Source organism: Pocillopora verrucosa, chromosome 14, assembly GCF_036669915.1.
Source record: "Pocillopora verrucosa isolate sample1 chromosome 14, ASM3666991v2, whole genome shotgun sequence".
Taxonomy (NCBI): domain Eukaryota; kingdom Metazoa; phylum Cnidaria; class Anthozoa; order Scleractinia; family Pocilloporidae; genus Pocillopora; species Pocillopora verrucosa.
The window spans coordinates 2802979-2822347 of record NC_089325.1 but is presented as its reverse complement, the minus strand read 5'-3'; the positions used below and the strand labels follow the sequence as shown (position 1 = coordinate 2822347).

General features: G+C 37.6%; 1 protein-coding gene and 2 pseudogenes across 1 annotated transcript; all 3 read left to right on the top strand.

Moving 5' to 3' along the window:
• The first annotated feature begins 791 nt into the window (after positions 1 to 791).
• Positions 792 to 2876, top strand: LOC131784401 (beta-galactosidase pseudogene; annotated as a pseudogene).
• Positions 2877 to 4862: 1986 nt separating this feature from the next.
• LOC131784409 (beta-galactosidase pseudogene) lies at positions 4863 to 8204 on the top strand (annotated as a pseudogene).
• A 175-nt stretch (positions 8205 to 8379) lies between these two features.
• Positions 8380 to 19304, top strand: LOC131784302 (calnexin). Its single transcript, XM_066161254.1, has 18 exons — positions 8380 to 8673; positions 8745 to 8865; positions 10776 to 10834; positions 11975 to 12039; positions 12797 to 12873; positions 13689 to 13770; positions 14145 to 14213; positions 14818 to 15174; positions 15648 to 15759; positions 15958 to 16070; positions 16249 to 16323; positions 16960 to 17063; positions 17250 to 17295; positions 17902 to 18024; positions 18455 to 18523; positions 18635 to 18685; positions 19007 to 19042; positions 19218 to 19304. Exons 1-18 carry the CDS (start codon positions 8535 to 8537, stop codon positions 19302 to 19304), a joined length of 1785 nt encoding a protein of 594 aa, XP_066017351.1. The 5' UTR covers positions 8380 to 8534.
• The last annotated feature ends 65 nt before the right edge of the window (positions 19305 to 19369 follow it).

Genomic DNA, 19369 nt, shown 5'->3' with positions numbered 1-19369 from the left:
AAGTAATATCGCCTGCTACATTATAGTCAACCTTAATATCCGTCCAATCGAGGTAATGTACAATTTTTTATCAATTACCATATTAGAAATAAAAATATATCGCTTAAACTCTGAACGTAACTGCGTTAAATTTATTTCATCAGAAATCCAGAAGATTTCCGGTGTTTTAAAATCCTCCTTTTGACAGATTTCGTGAAGATGTCATTACGTTGTAGTTGTGATCGGCCATCCGTGAAAAGGAGGCGTCAAATGTATTTTGTGGAATCTGTCATATGGGTTAGCAACGGAAAAAAATGCAAATATCTTAACGCTAATACAAAGTCATGAGCGAAAACGAAGTAAGTGTTCCTTTCTACTCTATTTTGCGGCTCTAAAATGCGAAATAGGGCCTTCATGACAACATCGGGCGAGCTCGGATTTCGTCATCAGAAATCTACCCGAGATGACCTCTGGTGTTGTAACATCCTCCTTTTGACAGATTTCGTGGAGGTGTTACTATGTTGTAGTTGTAATCGGCCATCCGTGAAAAGGAGGCATCGCAAAAATTTATTGGAGTCTGTAATATAGGTTAGCAACGGAAAAAAATGCAAATATCTTACGCCTAATACGAAGTCATGAGCGAATTTCGTAATCGGAAATCTACCCGAGATGACCTCCTTCTGACGGATGTCGGAGTGTGCTTTCCGGTTCCCAGAGTCTCGCTCATTTGGTTGATCAACTCTGATTGCGTGACATACCTGGGGTCTTCACCTTCATGTACATCAGCTCCAGCTGTCTAGCGGTATGTCACATGATTTTCACAAGCCTTTCATTTGCGATTTTGACAATGGCGTCCCACACTTTGGCAAGGTTGTCGCTTCTTTTCGCTGCTTTTTATTGCACTTTACATTGCTCTGAGCCACGATCTTTTGTCATCGATTTCGATAACAATTGTTTTCTAAAAGATGGAGAGCCATTTCGTTACATATCCGGAAGCCTTCATTACTTTCGTGTTCCGAGTTTCTACTGGAAAGATCGACTCATGAAGATGAAGGCAGGCGGTCTGAACGCTGTTCAGACTTACGTTGCTTGGAACATTCACGAACCAGTTCATGGGCAGTACAACTTTGATGGAGACGCAGATATTGTGAGTTTTATTGAGCTTGCAAACAGCCTTGGACTCCTTGTAATCGTAAGAGCTGGTCCATACATCTGTGCCGAATGGGAGTTTGGAGGGTTTCCACCTTGGTTGTTGAAGTCGAACATATCAATGAGTTTACGATCTACGGAGAATCCTCAGTACATAAGCTATGTCCAGTCCTGGATGGGCGTTCTTTTGCCGAAGCTAAAACCTCTCTTGTATGCAAATGGCGGACCTATCATTTCGGTTCAAGTTGAAAATGAGTATGGTTCTTTCGTCGCTTGTGATCACAATTACATGCAATTTCTGCAGCAGCTTTTCCGCGAATACCTTGGTAGTGATGTAATTCTTTTCACAGTCGATGGTGATTCGGAGGCTGACCTTCAGTGCGGTACTCTGCCAACACTGTACGCCACGGTAGATTTTGGAGACAGCACAGACCCGGAAAAAGCATTCGCAGTTATGCGCAAATTCTCCCCCAAAGGACCATTGGTTAACACTGAGTTTTACCCAGGTTGGCTTGACCGCTGGAGTATTCCTCACCAAACAAGAGATGCAACAGATGTGGCGAAAACTCTTGACAAGATCCTGTCTATGAACGCTTCAGTTAACTTTTACATGTACGAGGGGGGCACAAACTTTGGTTTTATGAATGGAGCCAAGCCCAAAGACTTTTTACCAAGTATAACTAGCTATGATTATGATGCTCCTTTGACAGAGGCCGGTGACACATCAACAAAGTTCAGTATCCTATTGCAGACAATTGCCAAGTATGAGATGATTCCAGTTGGCCCAATCCCTGCTAACACAACAAAGTTTGCTTATGGAAAAGTCCAGATGACTCTTCAGTCAACTTTACTTGAAGTTTTATCAAAGCTTGCCCCCTCTGGCCCTGTGTATTCATCAATTCCTTTATCCATGGAACAGATTGGACAAAATTATGGATTTATTCTGTACAGAACACAAATTCCAGAATCATTTTATGAGTCTGGTACTGCTGTCTTGGAAATCAGTGGCCAACTGCATGACAGGGCAATAATTTACATTGGAAGGGTCCGTCAAGCCACATTATTCCGTGATCAAAATGAACTCTCAGCCTCTGTTAAAATTGGAAACTTTCTGCAGCTAGACATTCTTGTAGAGAACATGGGTCGCAGTAATAATGGAATTGCTGATCCTAAGGGAATCATTGGTAATGTTACTTTGAATGGAACGGTACTCATACATTGGCAGATGTATGCTATAAATTTGGACAATCTGTTTTCAGATTCTTATGAGCTCTGTATCAAATCTGATGACAACAAGAAGCAAAGAGATATGTTTAATTCAGATTATGAATATGCTCCATCCTTTTACTATGGTGAATTTCCCGTAAATTCTTCATCTGACACATATCTTCAACTGCCAGGCTGGAACAAAGGCCAAGCCTTCGTCAATGGCTTCAACCTGGGTCGATACTGGCCTGTAGTGGGTCCACAGAACACATTATATGTGCCTGCAAGTGTGCTTACAGCCAACCAGAATGCAAGTGTGCTGATATTTGAACTAGATCTTGCTCCATGTGAATATCCAGAGGACTGTTATGTTGAATTTGTGGCAACCCCTTCCATTAATGGAGAAGTCCACCCATTAGATCAAAAATTAGTGGGAGTTTGATATGCATTCTTGCTGGAAAATTACACACTGACCACTGAACAGCTACTTTAATAACTTAGATGTAGAGTCAATGCTTGTGAACAATTATAGGTGGATATCAGTATCTTCAGAAATCTCAAACCATGATTTAACCACAATTTATAAGATAACAAGTTGATGTCACCCTACCCTAGACTTCAAAACAGCTAGTTTTATTTCATTGAAGGTGACTGCTAACAAGGTCAGAAGTTCTCAGAACACAAAGGCATCAACCTTTTCCAGTCTTACTCCTTGTTTCATGTTTATCTCAATAGACATTCAAATCAAAGTGGGCAAGGGTATAACTATTGGAGGGTCCTGGGGGTGCTCTTCAGCCCTCACTCTCAGTGGAAAAAATTTTTTTTCAAGTCAGTAATAATTACAAATGTTTCTTAATGATCAGGGCTTGCAAAAGTGTTCCAATCCAAAGGCTCTACAAATCATAAATCTTTTCCAGTGCTGGATGTGCAATTTCCAAGTACATCTTACTACATAACTACATTTCGCTTGATAAGGAATTGGAAGGGCAGGTAGATGTCAGTGATACATAATAATGACTACTGGAATCATAGAGAGTTATGTTTGTCTTTTTGTAGTAACTGCAGTTATCTTTAATGTGTGGGCTGCAATAAAAACTGTAAGGTGCATAGGGCCATAAATCAATTTTAAAAAAATCAAGTGTCTCCTTAAAAGTCTGAACCAAGACAGTTAGTTAAGAAATGCTTTTACTTTATGCATCCTCTGTATTAGATCATATACATTTGAAATGAACCATGCTGGTACTAGGGCCAAACCAATCATCCTCATGTACTTTAATTTCAATTGAAAGAAGAGTTTTTAGCCCCAATAGTAGGCAAAGGTTGTGCTTGGATTGTAGGGAGAGGTACAGTTTTGATAATTTTCCTGCAATTTAGTGGAATTACTTTGGTAATTAGTATGCGCTGTTAATTTGCTTTATAGAGATATTAGATATCAAATAACATGTCATAAATCAAATGAAAACATAGTTTCTGTTATTTAAATTGTAATAATAGTCTGCAGCATGGCTGTTAGTGGTCAATGCTTGAGATTGTTAGAAAGTAGGGAATAAGTTTTGCTTATTGTTATCACTGCATTTAGTTGTACTTTCTTGGCATGCATATTATATTCCTTTCCAGAGCTCTGCTTTTTCTCACTAAACCTAAATGTGGACATTTAACCCTTTACACCAAAACATCAGTATGCATTCTCTCTATACTGTTCTCTATACATTTCCAAAGGTGCTTGTAAGGAGAATTTGTTTGAAAATCAAGAGCTTCTTTGGTAGGTGTCAATAAGTTTTTTCCTTGTGACCTTACTGAGTGATTCAGGGGTGGAATGGTAAAGAAAAGTAAGATGCTAGTCATCCAAAGGGGTTAAAGATTAAAATATTTGTTTGGGTGGCAATTCTATGTAAAGATCAAGTGTTCAGCAATTAATAAAAACATGAACAGAAACTTAGAAAGCTGACACAAACCAACCAAACAAAACTGGATAAACTGGAAAGAAATGATAGACCAAAAATGATGGGTAAGTGGGGGAGGGGGGTGAAAAATTCATGCGAGCAGAGATACTTGCCAAATTTCAGTTTGACTGGTGCATTTTGTGGAAAAGAAGTGAAGACCCCATTACAAAATGTACGATAACAGAACCTTGTCCTTCCTCAATCCTGCATGGAGAGACTAAAGGACTGATCACTTTTTATCCCTTGGGGGACAGGGGCTAGGGGATTTCGGGTGTTTCACCATACATTCTGATCCTCCATATGGCTCTAAAATTCCCATGATGCTCCAATGATTGGCAGTTTATTGGCAGACAATTTCCCATGGTTCCCCCTTTATATTCTATTCTGATCCTGCCTCCATTCCCCCTGTAATCCATGTGATCCTACTCCCAAACTACTCCACCCCCTCCCCCTTCCCCCCGACAGGCTATAAATAATGTCCCTGAGGATGATTAATGATTTCAGTCACGTGAACGCGAGTGGCAGCCACAAAAATTTACCTCACTACCTTGTTGGCATATTCTGATCTAATAAATGACCCTCTGCTAAGTTGCACGTCTTAAAACACGTGTTGAATATTTTCAACAACAAGAAACTGGGCATTTTGAAGTGAATCGGTGCTTCTAAAACAGTGTCTGAACAATTGCCATTGAATATCGTGTGACTGAAATTTGATACTATCATATGAAGGGATTTAAAACATTACCCACTCGAACATGGCGTCCATCTGGGCAATCCTCTTGCCCTTGTTTGCTGTCCTAGGACAGTCTGAATCTCGTTCATTCGTCATTGACTACGAAAACGATTGTTTTCTAAAAGACGGCGAGCCATTTCGTTATATATCCGGAAGCTTTCATTACTTTCGTGTTCCGAGTTTCTACTGGAGAGATCGACTCATGAAGATGAAGGCAGGCGGTTTGAACGCTGTTCAGACTTACGTTGCTTGGAATATTCACGAACCGGTTTATGGACAGTACAACTTTGAAGGAGACGCGGACATCGTGAGTTTTATTGAGCTTGCAAACAGTCTTGGACTTCTTGTCATCGTAAGAGCTGGTCCTTACATTTGCGCCGAGTGGGAGTTTGGGGGTTTTCCAGCTTGGCTGTTGAAAAATACATCAATATCACTGAGGTCAATGGAAAGCAAAGAGTACATCATGGCCGTAGAGAATTGGATGGGAGTTCTTTTACCGCGACTAAAACCGCTTTTGTATGACAACGGAGGCCCAATTATTTCAGTCCAAGTGGAGAACGAATACGGAAGTTTCCCAGCTTGCGATCACGCTTACATGGAACTTCTGGCACAGTTATTCAGGTATTATCTGGGGAACAATGTGATTTTATTTACAGTTGACGGTGACGCGGAATCGTATTTGCAGTGTGGCACGGTATCGTCTCTATATGCAACTGTTGACTTTGGACCTAAAACTAACCCTGAGAGTGCCTTTGCTGTCATGCGCAAATTTTCTCCTAGGGGACCCCTAGTCAACACCGAGTTCTATGCTGGTTGGTTAGATAATTGGGGAGAACCTCACCAGATGAGGTCAGCCACATCTATCGCCAACACACTGGACAAAATCTTGTCTATGAATGCATCTGTAAACTTTTACATGTATGAGGGAGGTACCAATTTTGGTTTTATGAATGGTGCACAATACAGTGGTTCAGTTCTTCATCCCAATCCCACCAGTTACGACTATGATGCACCCTTAACAGAGGCAGGTGACACCACCACAAAATTCATGATTCTACGTGAAACAATTTCAAAGCATGAAGCCATTCCTGTAATTCCTATCCCAGCTAATACAACCAAGTTTGCATATGGAAAAGTTCAGATGACACAAATCTCAACATTTCTTGATCTTGTGCCCAAGCTTGCTGCTCCATATGGCCCAGTGAATGCAACATTTCCTTTAACCATGGAACAGATTGAACAGAACTATGGGTTTGTTCTGTACAGAACTGAGATTCCAAAGGGATTTGCTCAATCAACTGTTACCCTATCTTTTACCAGTGTAGCCCGTGACAGAGCCATTATCTATGTTGGAAGGGTTCGTCAAGCTACTTTGTACCGCAATCCAAATCAGACAGAGATCACTCTACATATTGGAGAATTCTTGCAACTTGACATTCTTGTTGAGAATGTTGGGCGAATCAACTATGGACCCTCCATTTGTGATCCGAAAGGAATTGTTGGAAATGTTACAATCAATGGAAATATCTTAACAAATTGGCAAATCTATCCAATAAATTTGGCCAATGTTGTTTCAAACTTGACTTCTCTCCTTCAAAATGAATACAACAACAATGTTCTTGACCCTTTTGCTGCTGATGACTTTGCACCATCGTTTTTTCATGGAGAGATTCCACCAAACCCAAAAGGAAATGCATCTGACACATTTCTTCAGCTTCCAGGGTGGAGCAAAGGACAAGCATTTGTCAATGGATTTAACCTGGGTCGCTACTGGCCTGTAGTTGGTCCTCAGGAGACTTTATTTGTTCCAGCCAGTGTGCTCTCACCAAATCAACAGCCCTCCTCTTTGGTTTTACTTGAACTGGATGGTGCTCCTTGTGAATTCCCTTCAAGCTGCTTTGTTGAATTTGTGGCAAGCCCATCTATAAATGGGACAGTTCACCCCATAGACTGAAGTTATGTTTGACTATTATGGGGGGGGGGGGGGGGGATCTAAAAAATTTTTAATAGGAGGTTCAAACTTTGATCTAAAAAAAACACTTCTTTTTAATTTAGAGCCTAAATATGCTAAAAGTTTGCGTTATCAACTCAGTTGATAATACTAAATTACCCTGTTCTACTCTCCCACCGATGTATCATCATAGTTTCATTAGAAACTTACCTCTTTCATAAATTTTCAATGGTTCATATTTCGGGCAGTGTTAAATGCAATCCTGCCATGATTCCAAGTTTTTTGGTGACACCAAAGAGGTAAAGGAGGCCCTCTATTCTGATAGTTCTTAGTCATGCATATTGCTCTGGGTTTTCAAATCATGTGATCACATTAAAAAGATGACCATAGTTATTCCAAAAAGTGATATGTATCACTGTGTTTGAGTTCTTTTGCTGCTAAATCTTGATAGAGATTTCTAGTCTCTGTCACTGGTTGCACAGCCCCTTTTCTTAGTTTTCAGTTTTATATAAAGCCTATTAGTGATTTTTTGGGGGAACATAAGCTGCAGATGATGAGTGTGAAGCTTTCTGAGTATAAAATTTTCCTTTTAAAAAATGTTTGGATTTAATGATTGGCAGGTTGTAGATACAGGAATTTATTGCTCATGAGAAGTGTTTTACTCAGGATGGTTTTATGCCAGTCATAAATGATTTAAACATTTGAGAATTTTTATAAGGGATTTTTCCTCTTCATTAGTTTTGATAGGTTTATCTAAAACTTTAATTTTTGATTTTTTTCAAGGTTTCCTTACTTCAATAAGACATGTCTTGAATACTCTCACTCTCTTATCCAGAAGTGAGCTGATATTCTGCTATAGCTTGAACATGACCAAGAAGTGATTTGGGGTACTTTTTTCATGTAACCATGCAAATCTGGGGAAAACTACTGGTATCAGTGAAAAATAGGAGTACTCAGGATTGTTTGCATTAATAAACTTTTACACTGAGAGAAAAGAAGCAGGTGTATGTTGATAAATTGGGTTGCATTTATTGACCCATTATGCTGCCAAATGTATGATGTTTCTGTCTGTAACAAGAGTGTCTTAACCATGATCATGACACAAAGTTTTTTTTTATTTTTTGTTATTTTGGGTTATTTATGCTACAGGTATTTTGATACTGGAAAGAGAGCAAAGAATTTGGAAACAGCTTGGTTACCTTAAGGAAATGCTCCAGTCCCATGATTTATGTATGTCCAAATAATGGAAAATATAAATTATCTCACTTCTTTAACATGAAGATTCCTTGTCAGCTGATTATCACTGTGACTTGCGACTTCCCAGCACTTTCATAATAGTCCGATAGTACAAGCCCTGTGATTGGCTCAGTGAAAAACCGATCCCAGTCTCGAGCGGCTTAGGAGCCATGCGTCGCTGACTTTGACCATTCAATAACGTCCACGCGTTTCATTTGAATTTCTCTCTGCCGTATTTTAGCGGCGTGACTCTTCGATTTTCCTGTCTATCCCCTTTAGATCTCTAAACTATCGAAAACTGTCGGAAATTTTCGGTTATAGCCCCTAATTTATCAGTATGCGGTTAAAACAGATACTCGTGTACTTGGCACTTGTAGTACTTCTTTGTACTTTGTCATCTTGGGCTGCTGACGATGTTGAAGTCGAAGATGAAGAAGATTTGGACAGCGACAGCGAAAGCGAACCAGAAGATCAAGAAAGTATCAAAATTATTGTATAAATGGAGAATCGCTTCTTAAACGTAATTGTCTACCTACGTTTTTACAGGGCAAGGAGAAAAAGAAGGCACCTGAAATTGAACCATACAAACCGCCGGTTATCAGTCTTGAAAATGAAGACTCCGTATTTTTTTCCGAACCTTTTGCAATCCGTGGCGAATTTCAGAACAGGTAAGCAACATTATTTTCAGATGGCGTGTGTTAGATTAATTCTCTGTTGGATGTTTGCGGGCCTTTGTTGCAGTTTGCATTAAGCGATCGCCAGCGTGTAAACGCATGACAGGCTGGCTTGCAAAAGGAAGTTTGCACGAGGTCTTGATGTTTATACAGTCAAGTAGTTTTTGTTTTAAAAACTTCTTCCAGAAAATATCCCTCACCTCCTTTGTTGCTTTCTGTACACCTTTGTATTGAAAAAAAAAGTAGCATCTGGGATATTTCTCTTTAGAGTGGCTCGACAAGGTTTTTGATGCGCTATGCATTATGTTTTTGTCAACTCATCACGCCTAAATTTTTGTCTCGTACTTATTTCCTTATTTGATAAGCAGCACATGTCTTGACTCTGATAACTTGAAAGTTCCGAATCATTTTGTTAGGGAATCTGTAGATAGCAAGTACAGAGATAGCTATGTCGTGAATCCAGCCCAACAGGTGCAAGAACCCTCTGACATTTGCTATGGTTTTAAAGCGTACACAATGGGTTTCACTATTGTAGAATAAGGGAGTGTTCCTCAAAACAAAAACACACGTATAATCAGAAAGCTTATCTAAATTGCAGTAAGAGAGGAAGAAAAAATTTTAGATTTTCCTTAACAAAAAAGTGTGTTGTTGATAAAGTTTATTATCACTTTGCAGAATTTTTTGTAGCAGATGTATCTACAAATATTTATATTGGTGTGGCAATTACCAATGCGATCCATGCAACTCAATGTGTTTCTCAAACAAATAATAAAAGCTGTTTTTGTAGGCAACAGGTTGCAATGTTTGGGCTACTGCTGAGAATCAGGAGTGAAATTTTCTCAACAAAAATTGTTGTAGTTTCTCGAAGCTACCAAGGCATGCCTTAAAACCTCTACACAAAGTACACTATTAGCTTGCATACCCCACCTTCCTTTCTACAAAAACCAAGTTTCCTTTATACTTGTCATAGGCAAAATACCAGTGTCTTTATTCAGTATAAATATCTTAAGGACTCGTTGTTAAACTAGCTGTATTCATATTCCTTTTGAACCTTTAACAACTCAGGATTAGTGTTTATATTCTCCACACCATCCCTCTATATTTCCTGTAGTAATAGCATGGAGAATTTGTTTGATGATCAGGAGTTTCTTGAATTTGTGATCATTTGCCACATTCCTATAACCTTTATGTTCAACTCAAGGGTGATACTGTAAGGAGAGATTAGAAGTCAGGCCTCTAAGGGTTTAAGTGTAAGACACTGGCTCTACATTGTAAAGAGTATGAATGTAGAAAGAAAAATTGACAACTACTGCAGTTGTACTGTAAAAGTTGAATGTTATCAACTTTGTATCTTAACAAGTGTGTTGTTTGATTTATTGATAATGTCACCCTCCTTGAGAGATGGAGGCCCCTTTAAAAAGCAATCAGAAAAAATTTAAAGTACCATTTGTAACTTGAATAATTATACCTTTAAAGGTTTCTGTAGACTAACCAGTTATGGTAACAAAGTAAAAAAAAACATTTATGGAGTCTTGACTTTGTTGAATAGTACAGGATGTATAAATTACAAACGAGTTGAGGGTAGTTTGTGTGATTTGCTAGTTAATTGTCAAAATTATTTTCTTATTTCTTTGTCCAAGACTGGCAAAGTACTTAGGACAACCCAAGAAAGCTTAAGTCGCTAGCGTGCCATGATAGTAACAATAATTGTGCTCAATTTTTGATAGTCTCCAGCAAATGCTACTTTTTCTTGTAGTTCCTATAATTTTGTCATAACCTTGTGTAAGCTTAAGCAATTTAAAATGCTAACTGAATTGAGCATACACGGTTTTAATAGTTCTTGAGCTTTATTTATGTTTTGCTACCGTATCGTTAAAAGATGTATTTTATCTTTGAAACTACAGATGGTTGAAATCTCAAGCCAAGAAAGATGGAGTTGATGTTGAAATTGCCAAATATGATGGTAAGTTGAATTTATTTTTATGGTAAACTAAAGAATTTGAAATACTGACTACTGGAAAATCTGCATGACTCTTTGACTATGAGAGCAACTTTCTCTAATTTTTCCAAGAGATATATACCCTGAATCACACACGAAGGTCATGATAGTAAAGGAAATGATCACTAACTAAAGTAGGTCTTGATTGTTCAACAATCCTCCCTGTCAGCACCTTAGGAAATGTATAGAGAACAGTATGGAGATTAAGAACACAGATGCAAGGGGACAAAGGTTTTAGTTGATGGGAAAGAAAAAATCATTGTTTCAATGTCAGTAATATCTCCAAGGCAACACTTAGTTTTAAGAACACTTCATTGTCTAGGGTTGCTTTGTCTATCAAGTGATCTCTCCAAGAGACCCACCACCAGAGAAAAAATGTTTTCCATGAATTGTACATTTAGTCATTTTATTGGGAATGGTTAGTAAACCAAAAACAGGACAGGTTATTGCTAATTAAATGTCCCCATGATATCTTTAGAAGGTGCTTTTGAAGCTGTTTGAAACAAACAAGAGCCCTGCTCTTCTTCCCATGATGTGATTCCCAGAAAACAGTTAAATGGCAAATATTTCTTTAGTAGATTTTATATCTTTTCTCACTTTTTTTTTTATTGTTTTAACCATTATTTTTTTGTGCCATAAATTAACAATTGGTTCATACGTCAGCGTGCGTTCATCGAGATATGAAGCACACAAGAAGTTTGGAGAGCACAAAAGATGTGTAAGAGTTGCTCGAGGTGTAGCCAAGAGCAACTCTAGCTTCTTGAGTGCTCTCCAAACTTCCCAAGTGCTTCATATCTTGATAAACGCACAGCTGACGTATGAACCCATTGTTTTATAACATTTTCAACCCAATGGAAATTTTTTTTCTCAAGGGATTTGTTTGCTGATGTCATGAGTATGCACAATAGGAATATGAAGCACACTCGCACCATTGAATTTGATTAGACAAATTTACTAGCTATGTTATAAAACTTATCGATGTTTCCAGCTATGTATTAAGAATATGAGATGTGCTCCAGGTGTTTTTGTGATCTGCAAATTCTTTTTTGTGCCAGGTAACTGTAGCAGACTTTAAATTGTTACTATTTTTCACTTGCACAACAGGTGAATGGTCATTTGAGGAGCCTGCCACCAAGTTATTCAGTGGGGATCTTGGACTTGTTCTTAAGGTGCTTTTCTTTTTGGCATAAAATTAGAAGTATCTCTCAGTTTCCTGCATTCATGCATTCATACCAGATATTCAAAGTGGGAAAAGTTCTAAGGTCATGACAATTGACTTTCAAATTTGACTGAGTTATACAGATATTTAATATATGATCATCTGATTCCTTCATGCTGTTTGATTGATTCTTGCTTACGATCTACTGGAAGACAGATGCGTAGATGATTCCATTATTGACAACATTTTGCTTCTTTAACCCTTTAACTCCAAAGATTTCATTAGTAATTCTCCTTACTGTCTGCCATACAATTTAAGTGATGTTAGTTTGGGGAATTTGGAATTGGATCAACCAATAATCCCCTAATTGATATTATTTATTCTCATTACTTGTCTACTTGATATTGTACTGACAGTGTAAGGAGAAATTTTGCCTAATTCACCAGTAGGACTCAAAGGGTTAACATATATAACAAATAGATTCTATGTTGTGGTAAGTCTGCACTGTAATAGATCACAGAAGATGTCTAAATGTGGTTAGAATATCAGTAACACACTCTGCTGCACTTTGTGTGCCATTCTGTTGTTCTGACCAAATTTTGGCATACGTGGTACATGGAATCCATTTGTCAATGTTCTAATTATGGATGGATCTGGAAATGATTTAGGGTCACTGCTGGTCAAAACTGTTCCAAATTGTTACATCCTTTGAACTTTACAGCCATTAGATCTCTCACTATCTTTGTTTTTCACTTTTTTTTTTTCAGTCAAAGGCAAGACACCATGCTATTTCAGCCTTGCTGAGTAAGCCTTTTGATTTTAAAGACAAGCCATTTGTGGTCCAGTAAGTATATGGAAAAATATTGTGCTTTGAATCAGTTTCTGCTCAAAACTGTCGCTTTTAAACTCAGAAAACCACAAGCATCTGAAATATAAGTGGGATATATTTGGTAAGATCCAACTGCAAACTGACAAGGGGAGCTGCTTACAGTTGAATTTTCTCGTCCTCAATTAGTTTGTTTTTCTTGATACAATAACAATCCCAAATGTTTGTTCGTGGTTGTCCAAGTTTCACTGTAATACAGGAAACAAGGAAACTTATTTGAAAGTATTTAAAACTATGTATGTGTACAACATGTAAAACATGCAAATCGAAGCTATTATCCTTAACCCTTTAACTCCCAAGGTCTCATTAGTAATTCTCCTTACTATCTGCCAAACAGTTCTTATTATGTTAGTTTGGAGAATTTGGTATTGAATCAATTAGTTATCTCATAATTGATATTTTTCTTTATTCTCATCACTTGTCTGCATGACATTGTATAGATATAGTAAGGAAAATCCTCTCTTGGTCCCTCGTGGGAGTTAAAGGGTTAACCCTTTAACTCCCATGAGTGACCAGGACAGAATTTATCCTCACAATACCAGTACAATATCAAGTAGAAAAGTAAAGAGAATAAAGAGAAATATCAAGTCAGGAGATTATCAGTTGATCCAATAGCTAATTCTCCTAACTAAACTCGTAAGAATTGTATGGTTGACAACGATGAGAATTAACAAGGAGATCTTGGTAGTGAAAGGGTTAAAACATATGATCCCTATTATTAATATAATTTTTGATTTTGATTGACTTGGCTATGCTTAATATTTTCCATCAAGGTATGAGGTGAAATTTCAGCAGGCAATGGAATGTGGTGGTGCTTATGTCAAACTTCTTTCTCAACAAGACTCTTTTGACCTGGTAAGGACACAGATAGCTATGTCTGCTCAGATTATGAGTCAGAACATCCATCACTTTCTTACTTAGGCAACTTTCCATTTAGGACTACACAATTAGACTAAATGATGTACTGTTTACTCCTTGGTTCAAGCATTAAGTTCAAGCAGAACTGTTGAATTTATTTATTTCCAATTTTCACCTGCATTTGAAATGGAAACTGCTGTGTGTTATGCCCTGTAAAGTGGAAGTATTGTGTGGTTATGAAGTGGTATGATTATGTATTTCATCAAAATCTAAATTGATTTCAAGAAAGTTTGTGCACAAGCAATGTTTTTCTTACTAATATCTTGCACAGTAAGTGATGTACTCCTTTGTTTTGTTTTGTCTTTTCCTAGAAAACTTTCCATGATAAAAGTCCGTACACCATTATGTTTGGACCTGATAAATGCGGTGAAGACAAGAAGGTATAATTTAACATATTATTGAACTTGCGAATGAATACTTGCAAACCAAGCTTTTATCAATTTATGTCACTTGCCCTGATACTGGCAAAAAAGACCTGCATTGCTTACAAAGGGGATTGAAGGAACTTTGTTAGCAGCCTATTGTTATGCTATGAAATAAAATAAATCAGGGCCAATGATTGACTGGGTAATGAAAAGCAAGTTTTCCTCTTCTCCCATGGTTTAAACACTTGATGCTTTTTGACATTGCTGTTCCTAGCTATATGCAAGATGCCTGTTACATACGACCCCAGTGACAAGATGAATAAAAAAACATCTGTCTCTACTTATTTATTTCTATGTTCAAAATTTACCATTCCTTCCATCTTATGTTATATATATGCACATGACCCTGTGGACATTACTGACCCTAGCAGTATGCAGGACACTTGTCACATGTGAACTGCTTAACCACCTTCCTCACCATAGAGTCCCTGTGGCTCATTGGTAGAGTCATGCAGCATGGAAATTAAAGGTCTGAGGTGCAGTTGCTTATGGGGACACTTCTGACAAGACAATAAAAACATCTTCCTCATTTTCTTTTTTTTACTTGACCTGCTTTCAGCTACACTTCATCTTTAGACATAAGAATCCAAAGACTGGTGAATATGAAGAGAAACATGCAAAGAAACCTACTGGAAACTTCCAGAATGTTTTTGATGGCAAAAAGACACACTTATTCACCTTGGTAGTGAGACCTGACAATTCATTTGAAGTATTTGTGGACCAAACGAGCGTGAATTCAGGCAACTTGTTGGAAGATGTCACTCCCCCAGTCAACCCCCCAAAGGAGATTGATGATCCTAATGACAAAAAACCAGATGACTGGGACGAGAGAGAAAAGATTCCAGATCCTGATGCTGAGAAGCCTGACGATTGGGATGAAGATGCTCCCACTAAAATTCCTGATCCTGATGCAAAGGTTTGATTAGTTGTTCCATTTTTTGATTCTGAGAAGACACTTTTTCCACAACTCTTTGCTGACAAGAACGTACTGTTAACCCTTTAACTCCCAGAAGTGGTTAACATGAAACTTCTCCCTGTGATATCTCTACATTATGCAGCACACAGGAAATGAGAATACTCCAATTTATCAGTTACACATGTAGAAGTTATCTTGATTCAACTTCAAATTTCTGCAACTAAATTAAAAGGAAATGTTTAGCAGCTGGAGGGGAGAATTAACAAGTCTTCTGATTTGGTGATTTGATCTGATTTGAACTTGAATATATTTTGGTAAAGCTGTTATTCTTTTACATGATGGGGTTCCTGTTCATGATATTTCGGGTTAAAACATGCTGGAGCCTTAGGTCATGGATCAGTGAAAAAAAAAAAAATCTCTCTGGTCATGTAGCTGAGATGAAAGTTGTTCCAAGCATCTATTTCTTGATTTAGAAACCTGATGATTGGCTGGATGATGAGCCAGAGTATGTTGCTGATCCAAACAGTGTTAAACCTGATGACTGGGATGAAGAGGAGGATGGTGAATGGGAGGCACCCCAGATTGGTGAGACTTGTTGTTTCAGTGGAATGAGTCTTCCTCTATTTGTGAAATGAGGTTGTCTGTTTTCTTGGACTGTTGTAAATTTCCTCAATTTTCAGATCAGATCTGGGATCCATAGCCTATTAACACAAACTGTCTGGTAACAGTCGAATTTAAATAAGATCTTTTCTTTTTTAATGATGATGTTGTTGTTGATTTCAGCCAACCCCAAATGTGAGAAAAGTGGATGTGGAGAGTGGAAGGCCCCTTTCATAGATAATCCTGCTTACAAGGGGAAATGGTCCCCGCCACTGGTTGATAACCCTGACTACAAAGTAAGTAATGTGTGGATCAACACCGAGATTCTCATTAGTTTATCAATATGGGTGGAGGAGATGGGTTGTGAGAGTTTAACAAATGATACTAGATAAAATGGTTGAGCTCAAATACAATAATTTTGTTTCTCAAGTATTGTGGTTTTGACAATGGTTTGTACATGTGTACATTTTATAGGGTATTTGGAAGCCAAGGAAAATTGATAATCCAGATTATTTTGAAGATAAGGAACCTTTCAAGATGACTTCCATTGTAAGTAAAATCAGCTGAATTCTTTTATTTAAAATTCAATGATTGTAACTTGAAACCAAACCTTAGTTTACTTTGTTTACAAAAGTCATTTTAGATCTGATGTCTTCAGTGGGCTGATTACCTTCTGTAGACAATTGCAGAGACAGTTTTATCAATTTTTCATGTATTTTGATAATTGCACCACAAATACAATCAAATTATCAATCACATTTGGTTTTGGCATTCCTTGGGGGTGATCATTCATTACATTTTCTTGCAGTTGTGGTCTATTCAGCAGGCAGGTTATGACTGCTTTATTGAGCTTAAAATTCTCACAAATAGCCCACAATAAAAAAAGGGGCATGAGATAAAAGAACTCCTCATCTGACCTTAGGGGAGAAAGTAAGAGTAACCAGCATCTAATTTGCCCATAATGTTATTACTGCTGATTCATTCATTAAGATCATGACAATAATGGAAATGATTGTCAACCTAAGAAGCTTTGATTGTTCAATGAATTCTCCTTGTTGTTACCAAAGGAAGTGTGTAGAGAAAAGTATGGAGAATTTGTATACTGATGTTAGAGTGTTAAGGTTTAATACAACTTGTCAGATGAACCAGTAACTAATGGTTTTAATTTTTTTTCCTCTCCCTCAGGCAGCTGTTGGTCTGGAACTCTGGTCGATGACTCCAGATATACTTTTCGACAACTTCATTATCACCAATGACAAGTCCGTTGCTGATAAGTGGGCTTCTGACAGGTATGGGGAATCTTAAATTTGCTAACTCAGAGATTCCTGCCTAGGATGTTGTTATGTTGTATTGTACAGGGAGGGTAACTTATTTTGTGTGTTTGTTTTGGCGTGTTTTTGTGCATGTGTCTTTGATCAAAACCTGATTTACGATTTTTTTCTTTTTTGTACTGAAGAATTTATTTTCTGTTTTAGCTGGGTGAAGAAAAATGTGAAAGAAACCTATGGAGGAGATGAAGAGGTAAATATTTTGTTTCTTACTTTTGTGCCAAACAATTTATCTCATTTCATGATATGCTGTACAATCTTGCACTATCAGTTGTTCTCATCCAGGAAAAAATAGTCTTAAATGACTGATGACTGTGAATATATGAAAATCATATATGTGAACTGCAGATAAATAAATGTATATGATGATCTTTGCAGTAATGAACACTACTGCAGCATAAATTTTTAAGAATGTGTCTCAACAGTATTATTAGAGATTAACCACAGTTGTATTGTTGAGTCAATGAAGCACAAAAGGTAACTTTAAACCATGACAAAGTCAAAACAGATGCCAGTAGATGGGCAGACATGCATCAGAAAGGCAGACAGACAGATAAACAGACAAACCATCCAATAGAGCAACTGACTGACTGCCTGACAGATCAGCAGACCAACAGACAGAAAGACTGTAGGGTAGATAGATTACATAGAATCCTTGACAGATTGTCAAAAAATTGGACAGACATTGTGAAATGCAAGATTTGAAGTTGATTTCTAGGAAAAGTTGTTCTGCCTGTGACAAATAAAGTTTGCTAAAATGTTGTTCTTTGTAGTGAACTCTTTCCATTCTTCTTCTAAGGGTGGAGTTGTGAATAACTTACTGGAGGCGACAAATGAACGGCCATGGCTGTGGGTGCTCTTTGTCATTGTTGTTATCTTGCCATTTGTCCTTATTGCGGCCTGCTGTTTCCCTGGAAGCAAGGTATGTCCAAGGAAAATAAGGTATTTAGAGTGAAACTGTTAGTAGGTACTTAACTCTACTGGGAATAAAAAATGGCTCTTATTGCAAGAGTCGAAATGATCATTTACTTCAAGAGATTTACTTCAGATTCTGGCAACTAGGACTGTCTCAAATTTTTTTAAAACCTTTTAAAGCCTACGAGAGATCAATGTCTAATTTCCCCTTACAGTGATATATCTGAATTACTAGATCATGAGAGCAAAGGAAATGATTGTTGGCCTAAGAAGCGCGAAATGCTAAAGAAATTCTCCTTGTCAGTACCAAACAAAATTTATAGACTGAGGAAATGATGGGGAGTGTGGATACTGCTGTTGGGGTGTAAAGGGCGATGGAATTTGTTCTGGGAAGTTTTTGTGTTATTCAAGTAGCAATTGACTGATGTTGGTTTCAGAGTGATGCTGCTAAAAAGAAGAAGACAGATGAACCAACTGAAGATGTTCCAGCTGATGAAAACGAGGAGGTGTGTTCATCAATTTCCTTCTGGCAAACACTTCTCAGCCTGATGCACATTTTGCTGCAATATGTGTTGTAAATCACTAACATGGTTTGTTATAACATTCTATTTACACAGGCAGAGACAAAAGGCGATGATGAAGAGGAAACAGCAGCAGGTGATGAGGAGGTGAGGTTTAATATTTATTTTGCCCTTGTTATTCACTCTCTAGATTTAAATATTAGTTCTCTGTATTGTCAGTCAGACATTTCATATAAGGACAGCTCCAAGAATTTGGATTTTAATCAAACATTATGTCTCCCAACTGACATTTTCCTCTCTTCTCAAACCCATTCTTCTTGGAATTGTGTTGATATGGTAAGGCAAAATTTGTTTTTGGTTACACTGTCTTGGAGCTTAAGAGTTAATTACAATTATAATATGCTGAAACAGCTAAAAGCAAAATTATACTGTGTATTTTAACCATCTTCATATGTTTTCTTCTTTCAGGCTGAAGAGAAAAATGAAGAAGAGGAAGAAAAGAAGGTGAGTAAAAATGAAAGTTTTCTCCCAATAATGTTTTCTTTAATTCCCTGACAAAGGAATTGGAAGTGAACCTCCTGCTGAATTTTAAGAGAACTAAATATATGCAATACTGTGTCTTGGAATGTCTCCAACATGTTTTGGGTTGAAAAATGAATTTGGCTTTTTGATCCTCCAGGAGGCAGAGGGAAATGAGGAAGAAGAGCCAGCTGACAAGGATGAGGTTGATGAAGAGGAAACTGAAAGGTTAGAAATTGAAAAATAAAGTACTTTTTTTAGTGAAAGGTCTTTGTTAGGTTCCTCTATGACTGTGTAGTGAGACCTACTTAA

Excerpts from the sequence above, each read along its gene's own strand:
- LOC131784302 (XM_066161254.1), top strand. The coding sequence starts at position 8,535 with ATGCGGTTAAAACAGATACTCGTGTACTTGGCACTTGTAGTACTTCTT. Across the intron at positions 14,214-14,817 it reads AATGCGGTGAAGACAAGAAG|CTACACTTCATCTTTAGACA; the intron begins GTATAATTTAAC and ends ACCTGCTTTCAG. Across the intron at positions 19,043-19,217 it reads AAGAAGAGGAAGAAAAGAAG|GAGGCAGAGGGAAATGAGGA; the intron begins GTGAGTAAAAAT and ends TTGATCCTCCAG.